Source organism: Oreochromis aureus, linkage group 3, assembly GCF_013358895.1.
Source record: "Oreochromis aureus strain Israel breed Guangdong linkage group 3, ZZ_aureus, whole genome shotgun sequence".
NCBI lineage: Eukaryota > Metazoa > Chordata > Actinopteri > Cichliformes > Cichlidae > Oreochromis > Oreochromis aureus.
This window is the reverse complement of record NC_052944.1, coordinates 9792314-9812933: the sequence shown is the minus strand read 5'-3', so window position 1 is coordinate 9812933 and position 20620 is coordinate 9792314. Positions and strand designations below refer to the sequence as shown.

Below are 20620 nucleotides of genomic sequence, written 5' to 3'. Positions count from 1 at the left end.
GTCCTGAACGCAAGGGGGCGCTCCAGTATCAGCGTAATCCCCGCTACTTACAGCGAGTCGGGAGGAACCAGCTCAGTGTGGAGACCTACTGAGCTGTGACAGCTACAGTAGGCCTGTCACGGGAATCCGTCACTAAAACCACTCTCCTACATGATGTGGCAAGAATAAGGACATGGGGTGTTTAGTCATCACAGTGGCATCACTGCGCAGTCAATATTATTCTAACGATGTCGCTGCAGATTCTGTTGCTATAATAATAATAATAATGATAGAAAAACTAAAAACCCTTGCTGTAACCCAATGCTTGTACTATCTCCTCTATTATTTTAGGTGCACAGTGCTTATATGTTGCTCATAGCAACATAAGTTGTACACTACAGGCAATGTTATGATATTTGATCATAACACCAGTTTATTACTTTAACCCGTCTGTATTCACATTAGTGTAAAAAATAAGTTTCTGTTCAAACAGATGACCTCACGTTGACCTTAATGTGTACATGTTGATAATTTTAGGGTTACAGCTTATTTCATTACCTAATGCCACACAGTAAGCAGGAGAAAACAAGCAGTTCCGGCTACAGCAAATGTGTCAAAATGATTATGCCTCTCTAAGCTGGTTTATTTTTTATTTTTTTATTTATTTAATGCCCCCCCCCCTTCCCCCCCTTTTAACGGTGTTGGCCTGTTAAAGATCCAGAGGGAGAGGGAGAAGGGGGCAGTGCTGTGGCTCTGCTGACGTGATACTGAGAGAGAGAAAGAGAGAGAGGAATGTGCCGCTAATGAGAATATGACGTCAAGTCGGACAGATTACTACGACAACACCGGAAGTAGCGCGCAGGATCATACTCAGTAAACGTTTACATTAATTGTATTTCACTATCATTTTTGTTTTTATGTATCATAGAGGGTTAAGAAGAAATTAACGGCATTCGAGTTGTTAGAATATTATTTCTACTCGCCTATTATTTGAAATGAGCTCTCACATTTTGTCAAAGTTCCCTAAAAAGTAAAAGTAATGCAAATACAAATCTTAAAGTCACAGAACACCCAACAGTATTAAGACCTTTCATACAGTGCTTCTGAGTAAATGCTTAAGAAGCAATAACATAGCTACTTAAAACCGCCTGCTTCGAATTTTATTTTGTTTTGACGCTCTCACCGGAAGTAAGGTTTGTCATTGCCGCTCGCTTAGCGCCTCGGTGTAGTAGAAAACGGACTGCCGCTTGAGAGAGCAGGAGAGAGGTAAAGAAAAAAAAGCAGTGAAATGGTATAAAACTCGAGCCAGTGCAAGCCTAGTAAGGGGGGAGACGAGGAGGGACAACGCCAGAGGATTATTGTTCTGTCTGTAATTACCGTCAAAGTCCTGTAAACTCCCGCTTTTTGATGCTGTCCTCACGGAGGTTTGAGCCAATAACGGACTTATTGGTCGGCTGAACCATGCAGAGGCTGCTGCTCCTGAGTTTGGTGCTGAGTTTTCAAACTGGTAAGACTACATTTTCTCTTTCTTTCGAGCTCGAATAACTCAAATGTTTGTGTGTGTACATTAAGCTTAATGCACACGGAGCTTGACGTTAGTTTTTACTGTGCGGTCTGTGTGTGTAGAAAATAACGAGAGGAGATCTGATATGATTTCATTCCCATATGAACCGCAGCGATGGATCACCTTGTGAGCGCGTGTAGCTGCGTACGAGCACGCAGAGCGCGCGCGTGTGACTGCACCGCGGCAATTACACTCTTTTTTTTTTAGGATTATTGTCGCGCGCATCTGGCGTGCGACTACAGGCGTTCGATTGTGTGCGTGCGTGCGTCTAACTTGAACATGACTGGTGTGACGCGCGCTCACCGGCCTAAATGACCTTTTGCGTATTTGACAAACTGCCAGCGCCGTTACTCAGACGGGTTGTGAGGCGCTGAGGACGTGACGGGAATGACAGTGATTGACCAGCGCTGCTCTACATGCCAGCAGCACTTCCACGCTGCTATCGCCTCTGAATGGCGTGTCAGTCAATGAGCGCTCTGCCACCATCTCCTGTAGTGATCCTCTGTGCTGAGAGGCAGCCGTCACCCCCCCGTTTCCCCTCTGTCTGCCTCGCGCACACACACCTCTCTCCTGCTCTACCTGTGCGCCTCATCCATTTCACCCTCTCCTTTGGCGTCCTTTGTGCATTTAAGCAGCAGTAGCCGCCATGCATCTGCACCCCCTCCCAACACACTAACACACACACCGTACCTGTGGGGTGTCAGGTAGGCTATTGGCTTATGATAATCACAGCTGTAGCCGAGTTGCTAGGAAACAGGAGGCTGAAGGAGGATGAGGAGAGGATAATTTCTCTAAGCTACCTGTTTGATTGAGGCATATCTGTGTGTCTTTGTGATTGCACAGCCACAGCAGACTTCCTTTACCCCCCCACACACACCCCTTCCCTCACCTTGGATGACCGGGGAGTAATGCAATGCTGGCTGCTGGGCGGCCAAGAGACCACTTCATCATAGGTAGGGGGCGTGTTTGGAGGAAAGGAAGGTATAGAAAAGGATGATGTCACCTTGTCTGCCAGGCTTTGTATTTTTTTATTTTTTTGCTTCTGCTCAGCATCCACCCAGTAAGTGCTGCTGAGGGTTCACATAAGCGTGCGAGGATGTACACGTAGTAGGGAGCAGGTTCGTCTTCGTCGACATATTTGCTAACGATGCGGCAGCACCACCACCGATCCCCCCTCCTCGCCACCCTGACCCCTTGTTACTGTCACATGCCGTTCCCATTTGTCCCCCCTCATAAACCATTCAGTCCACATGACTGAATGTGCATGAGACACACTTGCTTGCAGCCTGTTTTACATGTGTGAAGCCCTGCGTCCCATTGTCTGCTACAGCTGTATAATCCATTATTACTCCACACTGCGCTCTCAAACCCGGAGATATCTGCTCTCTGAAGGCTCTCCCCGAGACGTGATTAGCAGGGCCGTACATGAGGGCTCAAATGTTGCCCAGAGATTTTTTTAAATTTTTTTGCACTGGGCTACAAAAACAGAAGAGGAGTTGACATAATCCAGAAAGAGCTGGAATTCATATCACCTCCAAAGAGATAACAGTTGCTTTCGGTTTGGGAGCACATTTTTTTTTTTGCTTCTGATCCCCACTCTTATCTCTTCATTAGATGGGTAAAACAGTATTCCATAGCCTGCAATTTGCTCACATATAATTGCCTGCTAGTGTTAATGATTGGATGGTTATTAGTGGAGCAGCTAATTAAAGCTTTGGAATATCAGAATGTTCTAAGGTATTTAAAGTCAATGCAAGCGTTAGTCTGTCTGTACTAGCAGCAGGAGTGATTGATTCAGGATCCCAGCCTTGTATCCACATACCAGCCTAGTAATAAGTCCTAAGCAAGCGCTGCCATTAATGCTGCTGTTAAATGTTACTGCATAATCAATCATTGCGAACTCGCTCCTTTAACTTACTAATGAGCGTTCAAGCCCCGAGGTTGGACTTGCAGCACTGCACCTATAGCCAGACCCCGGGCCTGAAATGCTGACTCGGACAAAGGCTCCAGTGCAGGTGTGCCATTTGTCAGCCTCTGTCCTTTCGTGCACATCCAAGCCACGAGCTGCTGCTGCCTGTACTGTACTCTCCAGCCCTGAATCACACAGCCGGGCTGTGAATCACAGACCTCAGACGGATTCCTGTGTTGTCCTCAGCTAAGAAAATATTCACATGCTGGAAGAGTCAGACACACTCAGAGGAGATTTTACACCCAGAGAAAGAAGGGTTCCTCAGGGGTTGTTTGATCAGAGAAGCAGTGGTTCAACTGCGATATGTTAATGACTCAAAGTGGGCTGTAATAGCTCAAATAAAAATGAAGAATTGGGAAAGGCTCATAAAGAATCCAGTGTGGTGCTAAAACACTCTGTTAAAACTGCTGATTTACAGCATTACATACATTCTTGCCAGTAATAATCTGTGGCATTTCCTCTCTCTGAATAAATTCACAGATTTCTTATCTCTGATTCAGGCATGATTTCTTTTTCATTAGCATGGGAATATCCCATATAACACAACATATGGCGTTTTTTTTTTATTGTCCTCACAATAAATAAAAGAAGGATTCTGTAGTTAGTCTAGGCTGATCTCACATAGCAAAGCCTTACTTTTTAGCTCATGAATGCATACTAGGAAAACAACATCCAGGGATCAAAAGTTTGCCACAAAATGATGCGATTCATTTGTTTCGGCTCAGATGATGGCTACGGGAAATTAAAAAAGGAGAGAGGAGCAGTAGTAACTGATGAAGAATAAAATTTCCACCTACAGAAACTTGTCCTCCAAGTGGATTACCACTTTAAACAACTATTTATAGCGATATGATGCTTTTTGAAAGCTCGCTGCTACGGTTTTTGAGGCTAACAAACCATTTTTTTTTTGCAGCCCTATACTGAGCCCTCTCTGGCTCAGAGTGTAGATCCGGAGTGACAGACTGTATGTAGCGAGGCAGAAGTCTGTTTTTAATTTTGATCCCAGTGAGCAGAGATATAGCTCTGCTGCATCCCACCGTTAATATGCGAATTGGGGTCACGGTTTTTATGTGATTCGAATGAAGCCTATTTACCAAAAAAGCATCTCTAATTGACATTAGCCACTGAAAGCAATCACTGAACCAGCTGTAATATAATGTACATGTACGCTCGTTGTTCCCCATTGGGTTCCATTCAATCAAGAAATTCTTGGCATCTCTGTCCCCCGCGGGTGTTTGTCAATGTGTGACATGTTGATTGCTTCTCTCAGTTGATATGTTTGTTTAAGGGCATTCCGCTGGACACGAGTGTCCTATTATGTTTTTTCAAGTGGTGCTCGGGAGGAGGAACGCGCTCGCGTGCTCTCGGATGATCCAGCGAAAACCTCGCAGAAGTATGTAGTTGGATAATTCGCCGTCAGACTTGTGGTCCGAGATGAATTCAGTCAAAAGCGGGCGAGCTTACTTGCGAGCATCCTCAGCAGCTATGCACGTAAATGTTCCTCAAGTGAAGCCCCAGGATTTAAAGGCCTCATAATCTGATTGTGTCTGACAGGCCGGCGGCATACAAGTTATAAAAAGAAAAAAGAAAAAAACTTCCCCTTAAAAATGTTTCTTTATGCACAGTCCCCCAAGCAAGAGAGGAACACTTTATCACATCTGACTGAATCTATTGGCCTTGTTATTTTCCAAAATGGCACAGCCACATTTCTGTAGCAAGAAACAATTTGGGGTGATGGAGGGGTTACAGGAAAAAAAATAGAAACCCCCCCCCCCAAACTTTTGGAAGGCAGGAAGGGGAACAGAGAGAGGAGGGTCGTCCTTTGAGCAGGTGAAGCAGGAATCGAGAGTGATTGCACTCTTTTTTTTGTTTGTTTTAGAGGTGGTGAGGTGGGTGGGTGGGTGGCGGGGCAGTATTGTAGTGTAGGACGAGGTTGTGGTGGATGAAAAGAAAAGCGAGTCGGGAGTGAGGAGAGAGGGACCAGGACGAAGGAGGAGGAGTGGTTGGGAGGCCAGCGGCATAGAGAAAGGGACTATTACTCAGGCTCGACTGCTCCCTCAGTGGGGACAGCGAAGCTGCTCATTCACACAGAATATGGTCGAGTCCGGTTCAAAGGCTACATTTGCGCTGGAATCACAAGTGATTGAACCCACATCTGAGGTGCCAGCCGAGCGCTTCCCCCGCTCTGTCCCCACTGAGGTTAATTGCCATTAGCCGGTGTCGCCGTTAACTTTCTTTTCTGTTCGTCTTTGACTTTCTGTCTCAGCATGATCCCTTTTCTGCTTACCAAAGTTCATTCTTTCTCGCTTTCTGTCCCCTCCTGGACTTCTTTTTTTTCCCTGTTTCACTCCCCTCCCCACCTCCACCACCACCATTACTTCTTCTCTTTCCATCTACCCCTTTCTCTCTTGCTTGCTCTCTAATAAGTTCCAGATGTGGTTCTTGCATTCCTCTGGTCGGTGGAGAGAGAAAGAGACGGGGTGGGGGGGCGGCGGGGGAAGAGTGTATGAGTCGGGGAGGCAGTGGGGGGAGGGGACAGGAGGAGAAGCACATGAATTAAAACAGGGAGCACATGATGAGGAAGAGGAGCCCATGTACTTTATCACACAAAGAAATGTGTGCTAGAAAACATGCACACACACACACACACACAGAGGGAGAGCGTGTTAGTGTGTCTGTGTTTTTGGGGGGTGCGGGTCCTGTAACCTCAAAAGTTTTGGGACATTCTCCTCCTCCTCCTCTTCTTCTCTCTCCCCCTCCTCCTCCTCCTCCTCCTCACCCCCTCCCTCTTCAGGAATGTGGCCTACGCTGATGATGTCACTTCATTTCTCTGCTCTCCCAGTTTCTGCTCCTCAGCAGGGACAGGGTCTGAGAGAGAGAGAGACAGAGAGATTTGACTTGTTCCATCCATCTTTCCTTTATGATAAAAACATTAGGGTCAGCCGTCCAACTAAATCGGTTACCACAGCGCGGCAACGCTCGCTGTCCTCATGTCATGGACTATAACAGCCTGCAGGCTAAATTGTTGCGGACTGCAAATAATGAGCAAGCCGTCTTTTAGTTATAATAATCATCAGTGGCTTCAGAGTCGAGTCCTTAAAACAATGTTCTGCGCGTGCTTTATTTTTGTCAGACTACAGCTGCCAACTTAATGCTCTACCCTCAAGGCTACGTTTACCATAACCCAGTGTGCCCAAGTTCTTAGAAGCAGATTAACCCAATTTACATTTTGCCAAGTCATCACAAGTTTATAAGAAGACACACTGTATAGCCAAAAGTATGTGGACTTTAACAATTTAGGGCAGGGGTGGGGAACTCCAGGCCTCAAGGGCCGGTGTCCTGCAGGTTTTAGAGATCACCCTGGGTCAACACACCCGAATCAGATGATTAGTTCATTACCAGGGCTCCGGAGAACTTCAAGACATGTTGAGGAGGTAATTTAGCCATATAAATCAGCTGTGTTGGATCAAGGACACATCTAAAACCTACAGGACACCGGTCCTTGAAACCTGGAGTCCCCCCCAACCCCTGCTTTATGGAAATCTTTCCTCAAGATCTTGGGTGCTAATGTTTGGCGATCTTCCAGTTTATCCCAAAGGTGTGGGGTGCAGCTGAGTGGATGGAGGGTTCTGTGCAGGCTGGTCAAAGTTCTTCCACAACCAGCTGATAATGTGATAAAACTGGAATGTGTCTTTCCCAAACTGTTGGCAAAAAGGTGAAATGTGCTACTGTTTAAAACACCACTGCGTTATTAAATCATTTTCTCTAACTGGAACGAGTTAAAAAGAACAAAAACACAAGTGCACTACAGTTTTGGAGAATATACCAGCTGTTGGCAAAGTCTATTGCTGGTTTGTTTTATTTTTTTCTTCCATGCTTTTGCATCATATTTGACAAGTGTATGTCGTCTTAAGAATCTGACTAGGTAAGTAAACTATGAGTCAACTGCAGTTGTGGAACAGCTCAACATCTTGCTGTTGGAGTTGGCTGAGTTGGCCACCATTTGTTTTGTTTTCTTTTCGGGGGAGTGATTTTTAATTTTTTTTAAATTGTAAGTTTTGCGTTCCAACTGCATTTCAACATATTGCCTAACACAAATATTTGGCCCAAGTAGAAAGCTACGATACGGATCAGTGAGTTAAAAAAAACTTGCTGTTGTGAATATCGTTTTCTGTATTTCTTACCCTCATCCCAGAAATCCTCGCTTTCTACTGTGTTTTGGTATCTGCTGTTAACAAAGAAGCTTTCTTTTCAAAGAGACACGAAGCACTGGAGGTGATATTGGACAGGGGGGAAGGGGGTGGGGGTATGTATGAATATTATTACACTCTCGCAGGTCAAGGCCCCCAGCTTTTATGGGATGCTTTTACTGACAGATGACATTGCAAGAGGCTACAGTACATACCAATAAAATTAGATTGCTCTGGATTGAATTAAAGCAGACCTTGGAAGGGGTGATTTATTGATGGGATGCTGCTTGTAAAATAGTCTTGCTGGATTCTGTCTCTGCACCATACTGTAACACGAGGTGGATTGAGGGACCTTGCCTGCTTGCCCAATCACGAGGATTTCGGAGGCAGTGTGGCCGCTAACTATCGTCAATGTGGAACCACTGCTGGGATTCATAGGTTCATTATGATATTGATTGTGCCAGTTGAATTCGGTGGCGACCCATGTGGCGCAAGCTACACAGTGCATATCTGCAGAGTAGCAGCTTGATATGTATGTATCCTCTTGTTCCAGCTTATCCAGAGGACAGCTATTGTTAGTTCTGCTCACCCTTGGTTACAGCAGAGTATCTTTTGTCAGTCGCTCGGCACGCTGGCCGCACAAAGGCTCGTGGATTACCAGCGACAGGCCGGCTTTCCAGCGATTGAGCATATTCATGTGGCCGTAATGTGTCAGAAGCCTCATCCGTGAATTATCATATTACCCACTAGTGATCATAGGGTTGCCATGGCCACTGTGTCTATCATTGTGTCAGTGGTCCTCACTGGGCTGTAGCCATGGTAACAATGTCTGTAACAGAGGTTTGGTACAAATAAAGCTCTTCAGATGTGAAATGTATGAGAGGAGCCCCAGAGAATGGAAGGGTGGCACACGCACACTTTCCCTGCGCAAACATTCATAGAAAACGACTGTGCACACCTTCACAGGAGCACGTGTGCACACAGTTGTATCAAAAACGGGCAAACAAAGACCGAGGAATAATTTTCACCCCCCCTCCACCTGCTATTTCCAAATAAACCTGCCTCCAGAAGAAGAAAGATGTGCACAGAGATAGAAAGGCAAAAAACCGAGGGGGGGATAAGGTGGAAGGTGGAGGGGAGAAGGAGTAATAATTTCTAAGTAAGATGCCTGCCAGACAAAAGAAAGTGAATAGGCAATGAGGAAGGGGCATGGCCACAAAAGAGAGGAAGAAAGAGAGGGGTCGCTAACTGCAAGTAAGGGGGAGGACGGCTAGGTAAGGTGACAGAGGAAAGGAGTGAGCGGGCAGACAATGCGGCAAACAAAGGAAGGAGTCTCTGAGTCTTTCTGTTCTCTCTCCTCTCTGCCCTAATCTTCGATGTGCTCCGTCCCCACCTCCAGGAGACACCTTTGTGTTTGACTGACATGGTGTCAGCAGGCGCAGCGGGTCGCCTCCTTTCACTCGCTGCCTCCCTCCATCTATGTGACTTGCTTGTTCCTATAGCGCCGTCACCATGGTGATGGGTTATTATGGCCATCCTGCCAGGCGGCCATGTTGTTGAAAGAAGACAGGCACAGGTGGTAGAGTTCCCACAGACGGCTAAATAAATGGAGAACGTGAATACACTTGAGTTAGCGCTAAAAGCTTTGGCTGATTTATCAATTAGACATTAATTGATAGGAGTTTTGATAGTGGAAGGTTTGTTTTAGTCTTTAATTTTAATATTTGAAACAATCTGAGCACTGTGGGGTAAAATGTGCTATAGAAATAAACTATTTAAAAATGGAGGCGTTCAGCTGCTTAAGTATCAGGGTTTGGTTTGAGGATAAACTGAATCTGTCTGCGCTAGGTTTGGATGATATGTTTTTTCCCAATTTGCCAATCTGACATTGCCAGTCCAACAGCTGGTGACTACAGATATGTTTGAAGTGGTGCAACTGGTGCTTTGTTTCATGGTATTTAATATTGACCAGGTCTACACAGGACTTCATATGCTAGTCTCTAGCTCAATTCAGCAAAAAGAATGGAGACTTCAATTTACGGGGTTATTTAGCAATTTCCTTACCAAACTGAGTTTTCATGGAAGCAGATCACTCAGTTAGTATCAAAAAAGCACGGTGAGCTAATTATCTCCTGTCAGGTCATGGAAGATTATTAATTTGGGTTGTGACTATCATTTTTTACTCAGATGTCCAATCACAGTGAGGGGAGGGAGGCAAATTCTACACCAACCAAACGTCACATCCTGCTTGTAACAGTGCTGAATAAGAATGGAGGATATGTTAATGTCACTGTCGATTATCAATGCAAGTATCAAGGATCGATACGAAAAACAATCACTGTGGGTCTACTGCTGCCTCCATGTGCCTGAAAAGCACTTACTAGATGGGCCAAAAACATGCTTTGGTATTCACATCCCCTCAGTGGAAATGTAGCAGTGGAATAGACCAGGATTTATATGGCAGTTTTCCTGTCTTACTGATGACTCAAAGTGCTTTAGACGACAAGACGTTTCATCTCTTGCATCACATACATTTTGTGCTGGCAAAGTTTTGAAGAAGGGTTGATGAAGAACCAAAAAAAGGAAAAAAAAGACATAAAAATACTTATTATATTTCAGTGGCACGAGATGGGGATACATGAGGTGAGCAATGACAAACACACAGTGTTATTTCAGTATCTTAAACACTGATGTGGGTTCAGAAATAGACAACAGGTGCTTCCCTGCTTATTGTTTGAAAGAAATAAGTAATTTTAAAGAATCACCATAGACTCAGATATGAGTATATTTTATTGACCTAACACAGAGACAATTAATAAATACATTGAATAAATATATTTATTTAATGTAATTAATAATTCTTGCCATTCATCGCATATAGAGTAAATTTAAAAAAATGTATGTAGGCTACATAGTTTGAGTATTTTTACATTGTGCGGTAGGACTTTAAAACCTCATATATCCAAGTCAGTTTTTCAAGAAGAAAAAACAAATATGATCACAGAGCATGTACAGAGCGACACACACACAGCTACACGTATGCTATATACAGCAAACAGCGAGAGGGTGAGCCAGTGCGACTCCTATGGCTGCAACTTTGTCCTGAAACAATGATGTCATCCTCCATCACACTTCACAGCTCGGTGTCTGTGGACCTCGCCGTCTCTTTGTTCTCCCGCTCCTGCATCTCATTTTCGGCAGCCCCTCCATAGCACCAACGCATCGGCCACACACGGCGGCGATATGGAATTAGAGAGATAACAGAATCAATTTAGAGGGGATTGATTAACGGCGAACAGAGAGGGAGTGAGGGCTGAAAGAGAGAAATAATGAGAGCCCAGCGTAGCCGTCTGGCTATTAATTGAATAGGTGGAGGGAGGATGAGGTCATTGAAAAATGTTTTTTCAGGAAAATGGGTGTACCAAGCACGAGGGAGGGTTTCATCAGACACACAGATGCACATACGCGGGTGCGCTCGCAGACGCGTTTGTACAGAAAACTTTTTTTGGGCAGTTACTTTACACGTCAGCTGTTGCTATGGTGACGCAAGTCCGTGATCCAGCCGAGGCGGGGGATTGGCTGGAGGAGAGCGAGGGAGAGGAAGGCAGGGGGACTTTGTCGGAGGGGTACGGGGAGGGGGCCAGACACAAAGATAATTAGATCGATGCATAACAATCCATACAAATGGCTTTTTATTTAATAGCATCTAATTCAATGAGACTGAATGCCACCAGTCAAGCCTTTGCCAGAACTGTGGATTGCATGGCATCACTTCAAGCTTTGTCTCATATCCCACTGAGGTGAGGCAAACGTGCGTTTAAAAGGTGCAAACAAGTTTTGACAGTCGCCACCTAACAGCAGAGTGTGCGGCAATTTCAGAAATGGAGGATGTATGAGCAGCACACTCGCTAAAAATAGCTCTGAACGTCTTTGCACGCATAAACCTTTTCAGTGATTTTCAAATGGACGGTTCATTACCTTGCTATTAAAACACCATTGCGTGGTGCGAGAGGCGCTCCCGGGCTAAACTGCTGTAGTAGTTCACACTGTGGCGGTGTGTGGCCATGCTTTTGGTGAGTCACCCGACGAGGCAGCGTGCGCTCGCCTTTGGCTTTGTCTGTGCTTTGACAAGCAGAGGTTGGTGTCTCAGTGTCTGCAAGGAGCTGTTGTCCTTAGCCCCAGATTAATCCTAATCCCTTTCCAAACTTTGGCTAGGGCTGTACTTAATCCCAGACCAAACCGAGACCCATTCCCAGCGGAGATGAAGATGCGCCGCTGGCTTGATGGTTTACGCCAAGCTGTGGTGTGATCCATGTTCAGGAAACCGCCTCTGTGTGTCAATTATATGGTTGGGGTTTTGAGTGGTTATGTTTATGTGTGTGTTGACAGGAAATGGTTTGCCCATGTGGCGAAGGTTAGGTCATCCTTGCAGCCTATTTGTGTGCACGCGCGCGCGTGTGTGCAAGCATGTGCATGCGGTCGCATCCCTTTGTGACCGTAGTTTGTGTGGGGACAGGGTGCTCGGAGTCTCCCGGTGGTGTCTTGGGGATCGGTGACTCAAGGAAATCAGGACACACTCTAAATTTGTCACTGCAGCATAACCCACATAATGAGAGAATACAAGCTCCCTTGCATGCACTCTCCTGTCTTTCCTTCACTCTGGCTACTCGCTGCTTGTAGATTTCCTTCTTTAAACACACAGAGACGAGCACATACACTCATGTTGACAAGTGTTAACTGTGTAATATGGAAATCAGAAGGCGATGAGCACATGTTTAAATGAGTCAATGTTTTCAGTCTTCAGCCTTTGCATGGGTGTTTTCTCTGCAGATTGTGTAGCCTCCACTCAGGAGTATTCAGTTTGGATTATGTTTTTGGTTTACTGAGGGAATACCTTCAGCTAGCGTAGCAGAGGTGGTGGAAGAAAGGATTTACTTGCCCTCAGGCTACTGTCGAGGTTGCGGGGTAGTTTAAACCCAGATAAACTCTCTTTACACCATGTATAACTGAGAAAAGCTTGTCATGCTTTTTAAGACGCTATAAATCCACACTCCGCATCCCAGTAATTAGCTTTAGAAAAGTGCAACTTTCATTTAATTGGGGGGCATGCAAGAAAATTAAAGGACAAATCTACCATCAAAAATCTGCCATCGACAGGCATCTTTTTTTGTAATGGCAGGCAATATCCAAGCTAATTATTCCTTTTCTACCTTAATCACCTCTGCATTAATGTTTTATTTACATTAACTGCTCAAGGCACACTGGATCTTTACACACTGTACCATCTCATTAGAGCTGGCGTATGAGAAACAGATTCCAGCCACTCCTTTGATTTATCTTGTGCAAAGAGAGCATGCCACACCAACGCACTGCAATCAGCATTTCTTTATTTCCAATGGAAACGAAGACGTTGTTCATAATGACAATCCCACTGAGACTTATTATCCCTGCAGTGTTTTTGTGTGTTTCGGCAATAGACTGTACAGAGTTTTTTATGAAATCTCCTTCTAAAGTCTCTATGGCAGTATTTTGGTTGCTATCAGGTTGTCTTTTTTTTCCTGGAGCCAAAAGTAAATATATTTGGACAAGAAGGTGGAGTTTCAGGATATCTAAGAGCATCTAACTCAGTCTGGAGCTTTTGGTACTCTATCGGCTGTGTGGCTACACTGCAGACATTGATACCTATTTGAGACTTTTACTCACCAAAACTAAAGCAGACTTTTTCAGCAAATAGATTTATTGCACGAGAAATTCAGCTGATTAATTCCATTTTGGAATATGTATACAAAAGATGGATGTAACCACTGGTACACTGATTTTACTCGCTGGTTCTTTTGTGAAGCCTTAATCTTTTCTTCATGAACGTTTTGGTTTTTTCAAACCGGATATGATGTGAATCTGACTGTGAGACCGGGGAACGCCCCGTTCTCATTGCTTAATAACTTGCAAATTGCTAGTCATTAGCCAATCAGTATACCCTAGTTTACCCATAGACCTTTGTACTAGTGCAAGCCTTTCAGCAATGTGAGGAGTCTATAACTGTAGCCCATTAGTAATAATGCAGGTTTTCAGAACCTGGAAGCTACATCCATCTTTTATATACCGTCAGTGTTTTAGAACCAACCTCCTGATGGGAGGAACTGCTGGTACTTAATTTTTCAGGTTCATTTTTCACTCGCAGTGGCTTCTGCTTGGTTTGAGCACATTGATTTGACTGTGCAGCCTGCAACTTTGCTTGATTTTAAATCACAGCAATGAAAACCTGGTAGAAAACAAACAGATCTAAAAGGAACTTTAATCTGGCATTGTGTGCACGGGAGTATGTAACATAGGTTTTTTTCCAACTAAACTGCACCCACTTCAATCAATAGGGCAGGATACAGAGAAAAAATGGATACGAATCTTTAATAATGCAAATAACACAAACATGTTTATGTGTGTGTTAATGAGGAATCTGTTGCTCACGGTAAGAGGATATTGGAGGATGATTTCAGGCCCTTTAAGACTTGATGTTCTTTTATTTTCAAAACAGACAGATGTAGATTCTAGTTTGAGAAATGCTTCATGTTGATTTGTTAGTGTCAGACAGCATTGAGTGCCCATTAGAAGGATCATGTAGCCTTGGACTAATGTGCTTGCTAATTAAAAGCCTTTAACTAAGAACATTTTACTCCCAACTTCTCATGGCCACTCACTTTTGCTCTGTCATCTTTTTTTAATCTTAATTCGTTGATTTAGTTGTTTGGGGTATTCCTCAGGGAGCAAATTAAGGACTAGAATATATGTTTTTTTGGGCAACACACTGAATTATTCTAGGTATGCATGCTGCAAAGCTCCATCTGCATCCGATTCCCTTTTCACCGTGTATCCTTGCACACCTCCTTTATCTTCAGAATATTAATGTGCTGCACTGTCAGGAGCCATTGTTGTGATTGGTACAGAAATCTTTTTGCATGACTGGGTTCTTTTGTATTATCAGGCATATTGTACCTCTGCAGATCACACCAAATATGACATGATGGGGAGAGAGTGCATGTCTGTGTTTGTGAAAGGGATGGGGAATGCGAGAGATGGGCACTGAGGGTCATGATGGGGAGGCAGGAGGTGGGGTGCGGAGGCATATGGCAGTTGTTAAAAAAAGTGAGAGAGATGGAAACCTTTGGAAAAGCGCTGGAGGGCTCAAAGAGAGAAGTGTGAGGGAATGAGAGAGAAAGAGGGTGTAAGGGAAACAGAAGGGCAAAACAAGTGATAAAAAAAAGTGGAGTGGACAAGTGAGAAGAAGAGATGGAAATGGCAGAAGGTGAAGAAAAAAGGAGTGAGGGGAAAAAGCGAGAGGAGAGAGAGATGGGTGAATGGGGGGATGAGAAAGAGAGGGAGAGAGAAAGTGCTAGAGGGCTGATATTTAATGTGATAAATGAGTTGTGACAGTCCGCCTCAAACCCCCTTCCAACCAGCAAAGGAGGAGCAACACACAAATAGAAAGCATTATGGGTAAAAGGATATATACGGCGTTATGTATGTATATAGAAAGAGAGAGGTGTGTACACACTGTAGGAAAGGAGAGGTGGAGGAAGCAAAAGGACAGTTATAGACAGAATTATAGATGTACAAAGTGAAGGAGGCGAGTGGGGATGCATACATATACACCAAAAGCAGGGAGTGACGCGAAGCAATTTGGGTAAAGGACGTACAACGTTACAGAGAGAGAACAGAAGAAGAGAGGCAATGGCAAAGGAGGAGGAGGAAGGTGGGGGCTGGGGGGTGTGTACAATGCAGCAGTGGGTTAATGATCTACAGTACGAGATTCTTCGAAATAACAAGTGGGAGAGAGGGAAAAAATGGAGGCGAGAGACCGAATGGAAAGACTGAAGATTTGAAGGGAATCTTGCAGTGGCTGTCTCTCGCGTATCGTACGTGCACCATGTCTTCAGGGGACACCTAATTACAACTTGTCATCGTACTGCATGAAACAGTGGCTGAAGCCCCCCCCCCCCACCCGTTTTCCTCATGGTGGTAGTGGGCTACAAACTGGAGTGAGAGAGTGTGGTAGACAATGACAGCCACTGTAGTTTTGGTTGGGGAGTGGAAGCCTGGGAGATGACTCATAGGCAGGAATGAAGAAGGGAGAAACAAGAGGGAAACGAGAGGGAGGATCGGGGAGTTTTGGAGAAATAAAAGTCAGGAGTGAGGGAGAAAAGGGGGTGTGAGACACCCTATGGCTGAAGTTGTCTGTTTGATCTCCTCTCCTGAGTGAGCGTTGACTGCCTCTTCCACTTCATTCTTTCTCTTTCTTTCTTCTCCAGTTCTGCTCTGATTTGCTCTTTTCTGACACCCCTGTCTCACCACGCTGTTCTTTGCTGCTCCGCGCCCTCACTTAATGGCCACGAGCCACTGTGTGATCAAACGTGGTAATTATGGCCTTCCATTGCTGCTGGGAGAATAAAGTTTGAATCAATTAGCCATAAAAGGTATAGGCCGATACACTCGCACAAATGATTTTTACTTAAGCCTCTCTTTAGAGTGTACACATAAAAATATCTTATAATTCCATAACTTATTCCTCTGTTTTCTCCACCAGTGTGGACAGCGAGATTCTCTCAGGAGCCAGCAGACCAGTCGGTGGTGCGGGGCCAGAGGGTGATCCTGTCCTGTGTTGTATTCAACTACTCTGGCATTGTTCAGTGGACCAAAGATGGCTTGGCTCTGGGCATTGGAGAGGACCTCCGAGGTGAGACATCATACAGCCTCCCGAGGCCCTTCTTTCACTCAGTTGAGCATGTGACTAAGATTGTTTTATTATTAAAGCTGATTCTGATATCTTTGGATCGGAGCAGCTCTCGGGCTACGTTTCATGCTGCGTCTTTAGAGAAGCAGAAATTTTGATAGTGCCTGGACTTTTTTTTTTCCTGATTCTCCATTCATGAGGTGTCTGGCCTACAATATTTACAGTGCACATGGGTAAAGTTGTACTGTGCAATGGCACCAAGCTAAAAGTGGGACTCCAGAAGCCGTCAAGGTGCCACAATTGTTTAGTTTCTTTTTGTTTTGTTTGATTTGTGTGACTTTTTCCAACAATCATCAAAAATTGGAAATGCTCTAACCAAAGTACATGCGAGGCAAAAGGGATGAGTGAATTCCACCTTAGTGAGAGCTTCTGCACCTGCCACAAAGTCTGAGTAGTAGGGCAGGTATGGAATAGCTTGATAGCATGTTGAAAGCCTATAGGAACAGTGCAGTGATTCGCTCTTAAAGTTTGGAGGTTTTATTAAAAGTTCTTTAAAGCCATATGAGGCTCAGCTGTGCTTTGGGCTAAATGTGATCATCAGCACAAAACTACCACCTATGATGGCCTCACAAAATAAAATAGACAAAGTCGCCATCATCATGGCCTTGATAGGGTTTTCAGTTGGACTGGTTAACACTGAGGACTGCCACTGATATTTGTTTTTGTAATGAATTAATCTGCACAGTACGTTCTTGATAGGGTAATGAATCGCTTTGTGTAAAAGTAAGCCGGTAATCATTTCCATAACCCAATGTCACATATTCAAAAATGGTTTTAGTTGACCACCAAACATCATCCATTTAGTGCGATGCTGTGTATGCTAAAGAAAAGCAGTTAGATTTTCACCTGGTCTATGCTGTGGCATGGCAGAAACATTGTTCCTTTTGTTTCTCTTGTGGACTTTGAGAGTTTTGCTAATAAAGCAGAACACACTGCCACATTGTGAATGATACACTCTCTACAGCCTGTCTCATTGTAACTGTGGTATCTACTATAGTAGCTGGAGAAAATGTTGGTTACGGGTGTGCCTGTGCAAGTTTCCCACAGAGATAAAAGAGGATACTGTCATATTAAAAAAAAGACACATTAACTACCATCGCAGATGTCTCATCACTTACTGTTTATTACACTCACAAATATCCTTTTTGATAAAGCTTATAGTTAAGGCTGGATCAGGTATAGGCTGATAGGGGATCATTTCATTGTTGGGCTATTCCCCAGAATACTGTGAATGTCTTTACATTAGGTAGAAAGGTACAAAGCACCTTGAGGTTACATTTGTTGTGATTTGGTGCTGTATAAATACACCGGAACTGAATTGGAATCAGATTGTTGTGGCACACTGTGTACATCTTTCAGCTTATGATATTTTTAGCCATCTCCTCCACATATCTTCAGTTTTTTTGATGGGAATTTCTAAACTCCCTTGGGCAGGTTTTGTAGACACCCTTCATTTTGACTAAGGAACATCACCACCTCTGTATTATTAGCAGTGGGTGACACTGATTAGCTGCCTGCTGATTTTTATTGAAAGGTCGATCCATCGCTATATACGTAGCCCTCCTTCTGTTATGAAGCTCTCTGCCTGTACTGTTTCCATTTTTACTTCATGTTTCCTAGTCTGATTTTGCCTGACTTGGGCAAAACTTGGGGGCAAATGATGCATCTCATCGCTTGTTTCTAACATTGTCAGAATTGCACTGATTAGCCCAAAGGGAGTAATGCTAGGGCTGTGCAATTACTGGTCTAAACAAGTGGGTACATTTTTAACTGATTGGTCTAGAGGGGCTCTGCATCATCTGTCTCATGTTGTTGCCTTGTATTTGTTGTTATTGTTTTTCTGCAGATGTTGTCGATTTATAGTGTACACATTTTTTTCTGCTTGGCTCTGTATTACTTTTGTTTCACCATTTATTCCTCTCCTCTCCTCTCCTCTCCTCTCCTCTCCTCTCCTCTCCTCTCCTCTCCTCTCCTCTGTCATCTTATTCCTTTGTGACCTTCCCATCTAAGATCCCTTGTTCCTTTCTTTCTCCTTTGCTCTCCTTCTTTCAGCTGCCACTGTTGCACTGAGGCCTCTCTCATATTCTTCTTTTAACTTGTCGGGCTCGTCTCTCCTTAGCTTGACACACTCTTATTTCATCCCCTCCTCTTTCTGTCATCCTTTCTGTCATTTCTTTCTCTCCTTTGGCCTGTCCTTGTCTATGCTACCTTTTCCTCATTCCTCCTTACTTTATTCATATTATTACTGTAACGGTCCAGTGCCTAAAGCTTGAAAAACAAAAAAAACCCCCAAAACAAAAACGTGAATGAACACTGGCCACTAAGTGCACACATACTCTCACTGTGTGTGTGTTGTTTGTGTATGGAGCTCTGTCCCTCTGCCCCCCACCACCATCCCCGCTTCTCTGGGCTTTTCATACGCTTTCTCGCCCTCAACATTTCACATGCAAATGCACGCATATACAAGGCACACGCATGCACAAATGCATGCAGAAAGAAGGACGCGCAAGGTTAGGCGAGCAGCAAGGCTCAGTTCAGAGGCTGCACATGCAAACGGCAGCAGAGATTTTTTTTTCACATGTGAACTACGTCTGGGCAGCAAACATGAATTCTGCACCATGGACTAGAGTCGATTTGAGTCCTCTAAAACGTTGCTGTCATAATGCATTCATCTTTTCCCCCTGCTGGGTAAAGAGAGCAGGGATGCCACCTAATGGTGAGAATGTATAGTGTATTGTGACACAGCTGGGTTGTATGCTGGATGGGGGAAGGGAAGATTGCAAGGCTGTGTCTCGTGTGTGTGTTTTACTGTGCATGCGCATCATGAAACTAAGTGAATGCATGCTTGGTTTTTTTAAAATCAGTCACGTCATGTGGCCTTGCTTTTCTCTGTTGTCCTTTAAGCTGATGGTTAAAAGGTCCAATTTCTACCTCACGTATGACACATATCTGATGATTTAAATCTGCGTGAACTTCAGCAAGCTGCAAGGTATTGCAGAATATGTCGGGCCCTTGAGGCATGTGACTATGGGTAGTTAGTATTTAAAGGTTCAAATATAAAAGATGAATAAAATTCTTCAACATAAGCACACAAGACAACATTGATATGTGGGAACGGATTTGACACTACAGCTGAAATGTCAACATAAGAGTGGAAATACACATTAAAAATGTCCCTGCCGGAACCCTAAACAGATATACAAAGCAAGCAATAATATAATATGTACTGTTTGTTTGTTGTGAAGCTATATCCTTGGTTTGTGTATGTGTGTTCCCAGCCTGGCCCAGGTACCGTGTGCTGCGGGTCCAGGAGTTGGGCCAGTACAACCTGGAAATCCTGTCAGCTGATCTGTCCGATGACTCCCTGTATGAGTGCCAGGCACCAGATGCTGCCCTGAGGTCCAGGAGGGCCAAACTCACTGTCCTCAGTATGTTTGTGTGCATCTGTGTCTTTGCACATGACTATGGGATGCACGCGAGACAGTGTTTGATTCTAACTGCGCTCTTTTTCTGCTGCAGTCCCCCCAGACGACCCAGTGATTGATGGGGGTCCGGAGGTACTGCTGAATGCAGGGGAGTCCTACAACCTGAGCTGTGTGTCTCGAGGGGCAAAGCCGCCCTCCATGATCGAGTGGCTCAAAGATGGTCTACCTGTGGAGGGGGCCAACAGCGCCACTGTAAACCTGAAAAGACAAACCCACACATGAGCCCAGAAATACTGAACACACATACACAGTATCTGCAGTTCTAACACTCCTATATGTGTGGATCTCTCTCTTTCTTCCGGTCCTCCAATCATCAGGAAGTGCTTCCAGACAGGAAGCGGGTGACCACACGGAGCTATCTGCCTATCCAGCCGGTTGACACCGACACCGGGAGGAACTACAGCTGTGTGGCCACCAATCTGGCTGTTCCCACTGGCAAAAGCACAACCGTCACTCTTAACGTGCACCGTAAGCAGTGATTTTCTTAATACAGACTAGTTAGCGAACAGAGAAAAAAATAATTTACTCCGCATCTGAATCAGATTCCCTGACTAAACCATAAGTATATATATTGAGAGCAGATATTTACTACAGAGACAAACACAAATATAATGACTGTTCCCCCTGCTACTTTTATTATTATTATTT

General features: G+C 44.4%; 1 protein-coding gene across 2 annotated transcripts in view; it reads left to right on the top strand.

Moving 5' to 3' along the window:
• Nucleotides 1-1200: 1200 nt before the first annotated feature.
• kirrel1a (kirre like nephrin family adhesion molecule 1a) overlaps nucleotides 1201-20620 on the top strand; it is a 32138-nt gene continuing 12718 nt past the window's right edge. For both annotated transcript variants that reach the window (XM_031733834.2, XM_031733833.2), the window contains exons 1-5: nucleotides 1201-1486; nucleotides 16281-16430; nucleotides 19766-19915; nucleotides 20007-20164; nucleotides 20290-20440. In XM_031733834.2, the coding sequence (XP_031589694.1) occupies nucleotides 1441-1486; nucleotides 16281-16430; nucleotides 19766-19915; nucleotides 20007-20164; nucleotides 20290-20440 (655 nt within the window). In that variant the 5' untranslated portion in view covers nucleotides 1201-1440. The remainder of the gene's footprint in view (nucleotides 1487-16280; nucleotides 16431-19765; nucleotides 19916-20006; nucleotides 20165-20289; nucleotides 20441-20620) is intronic.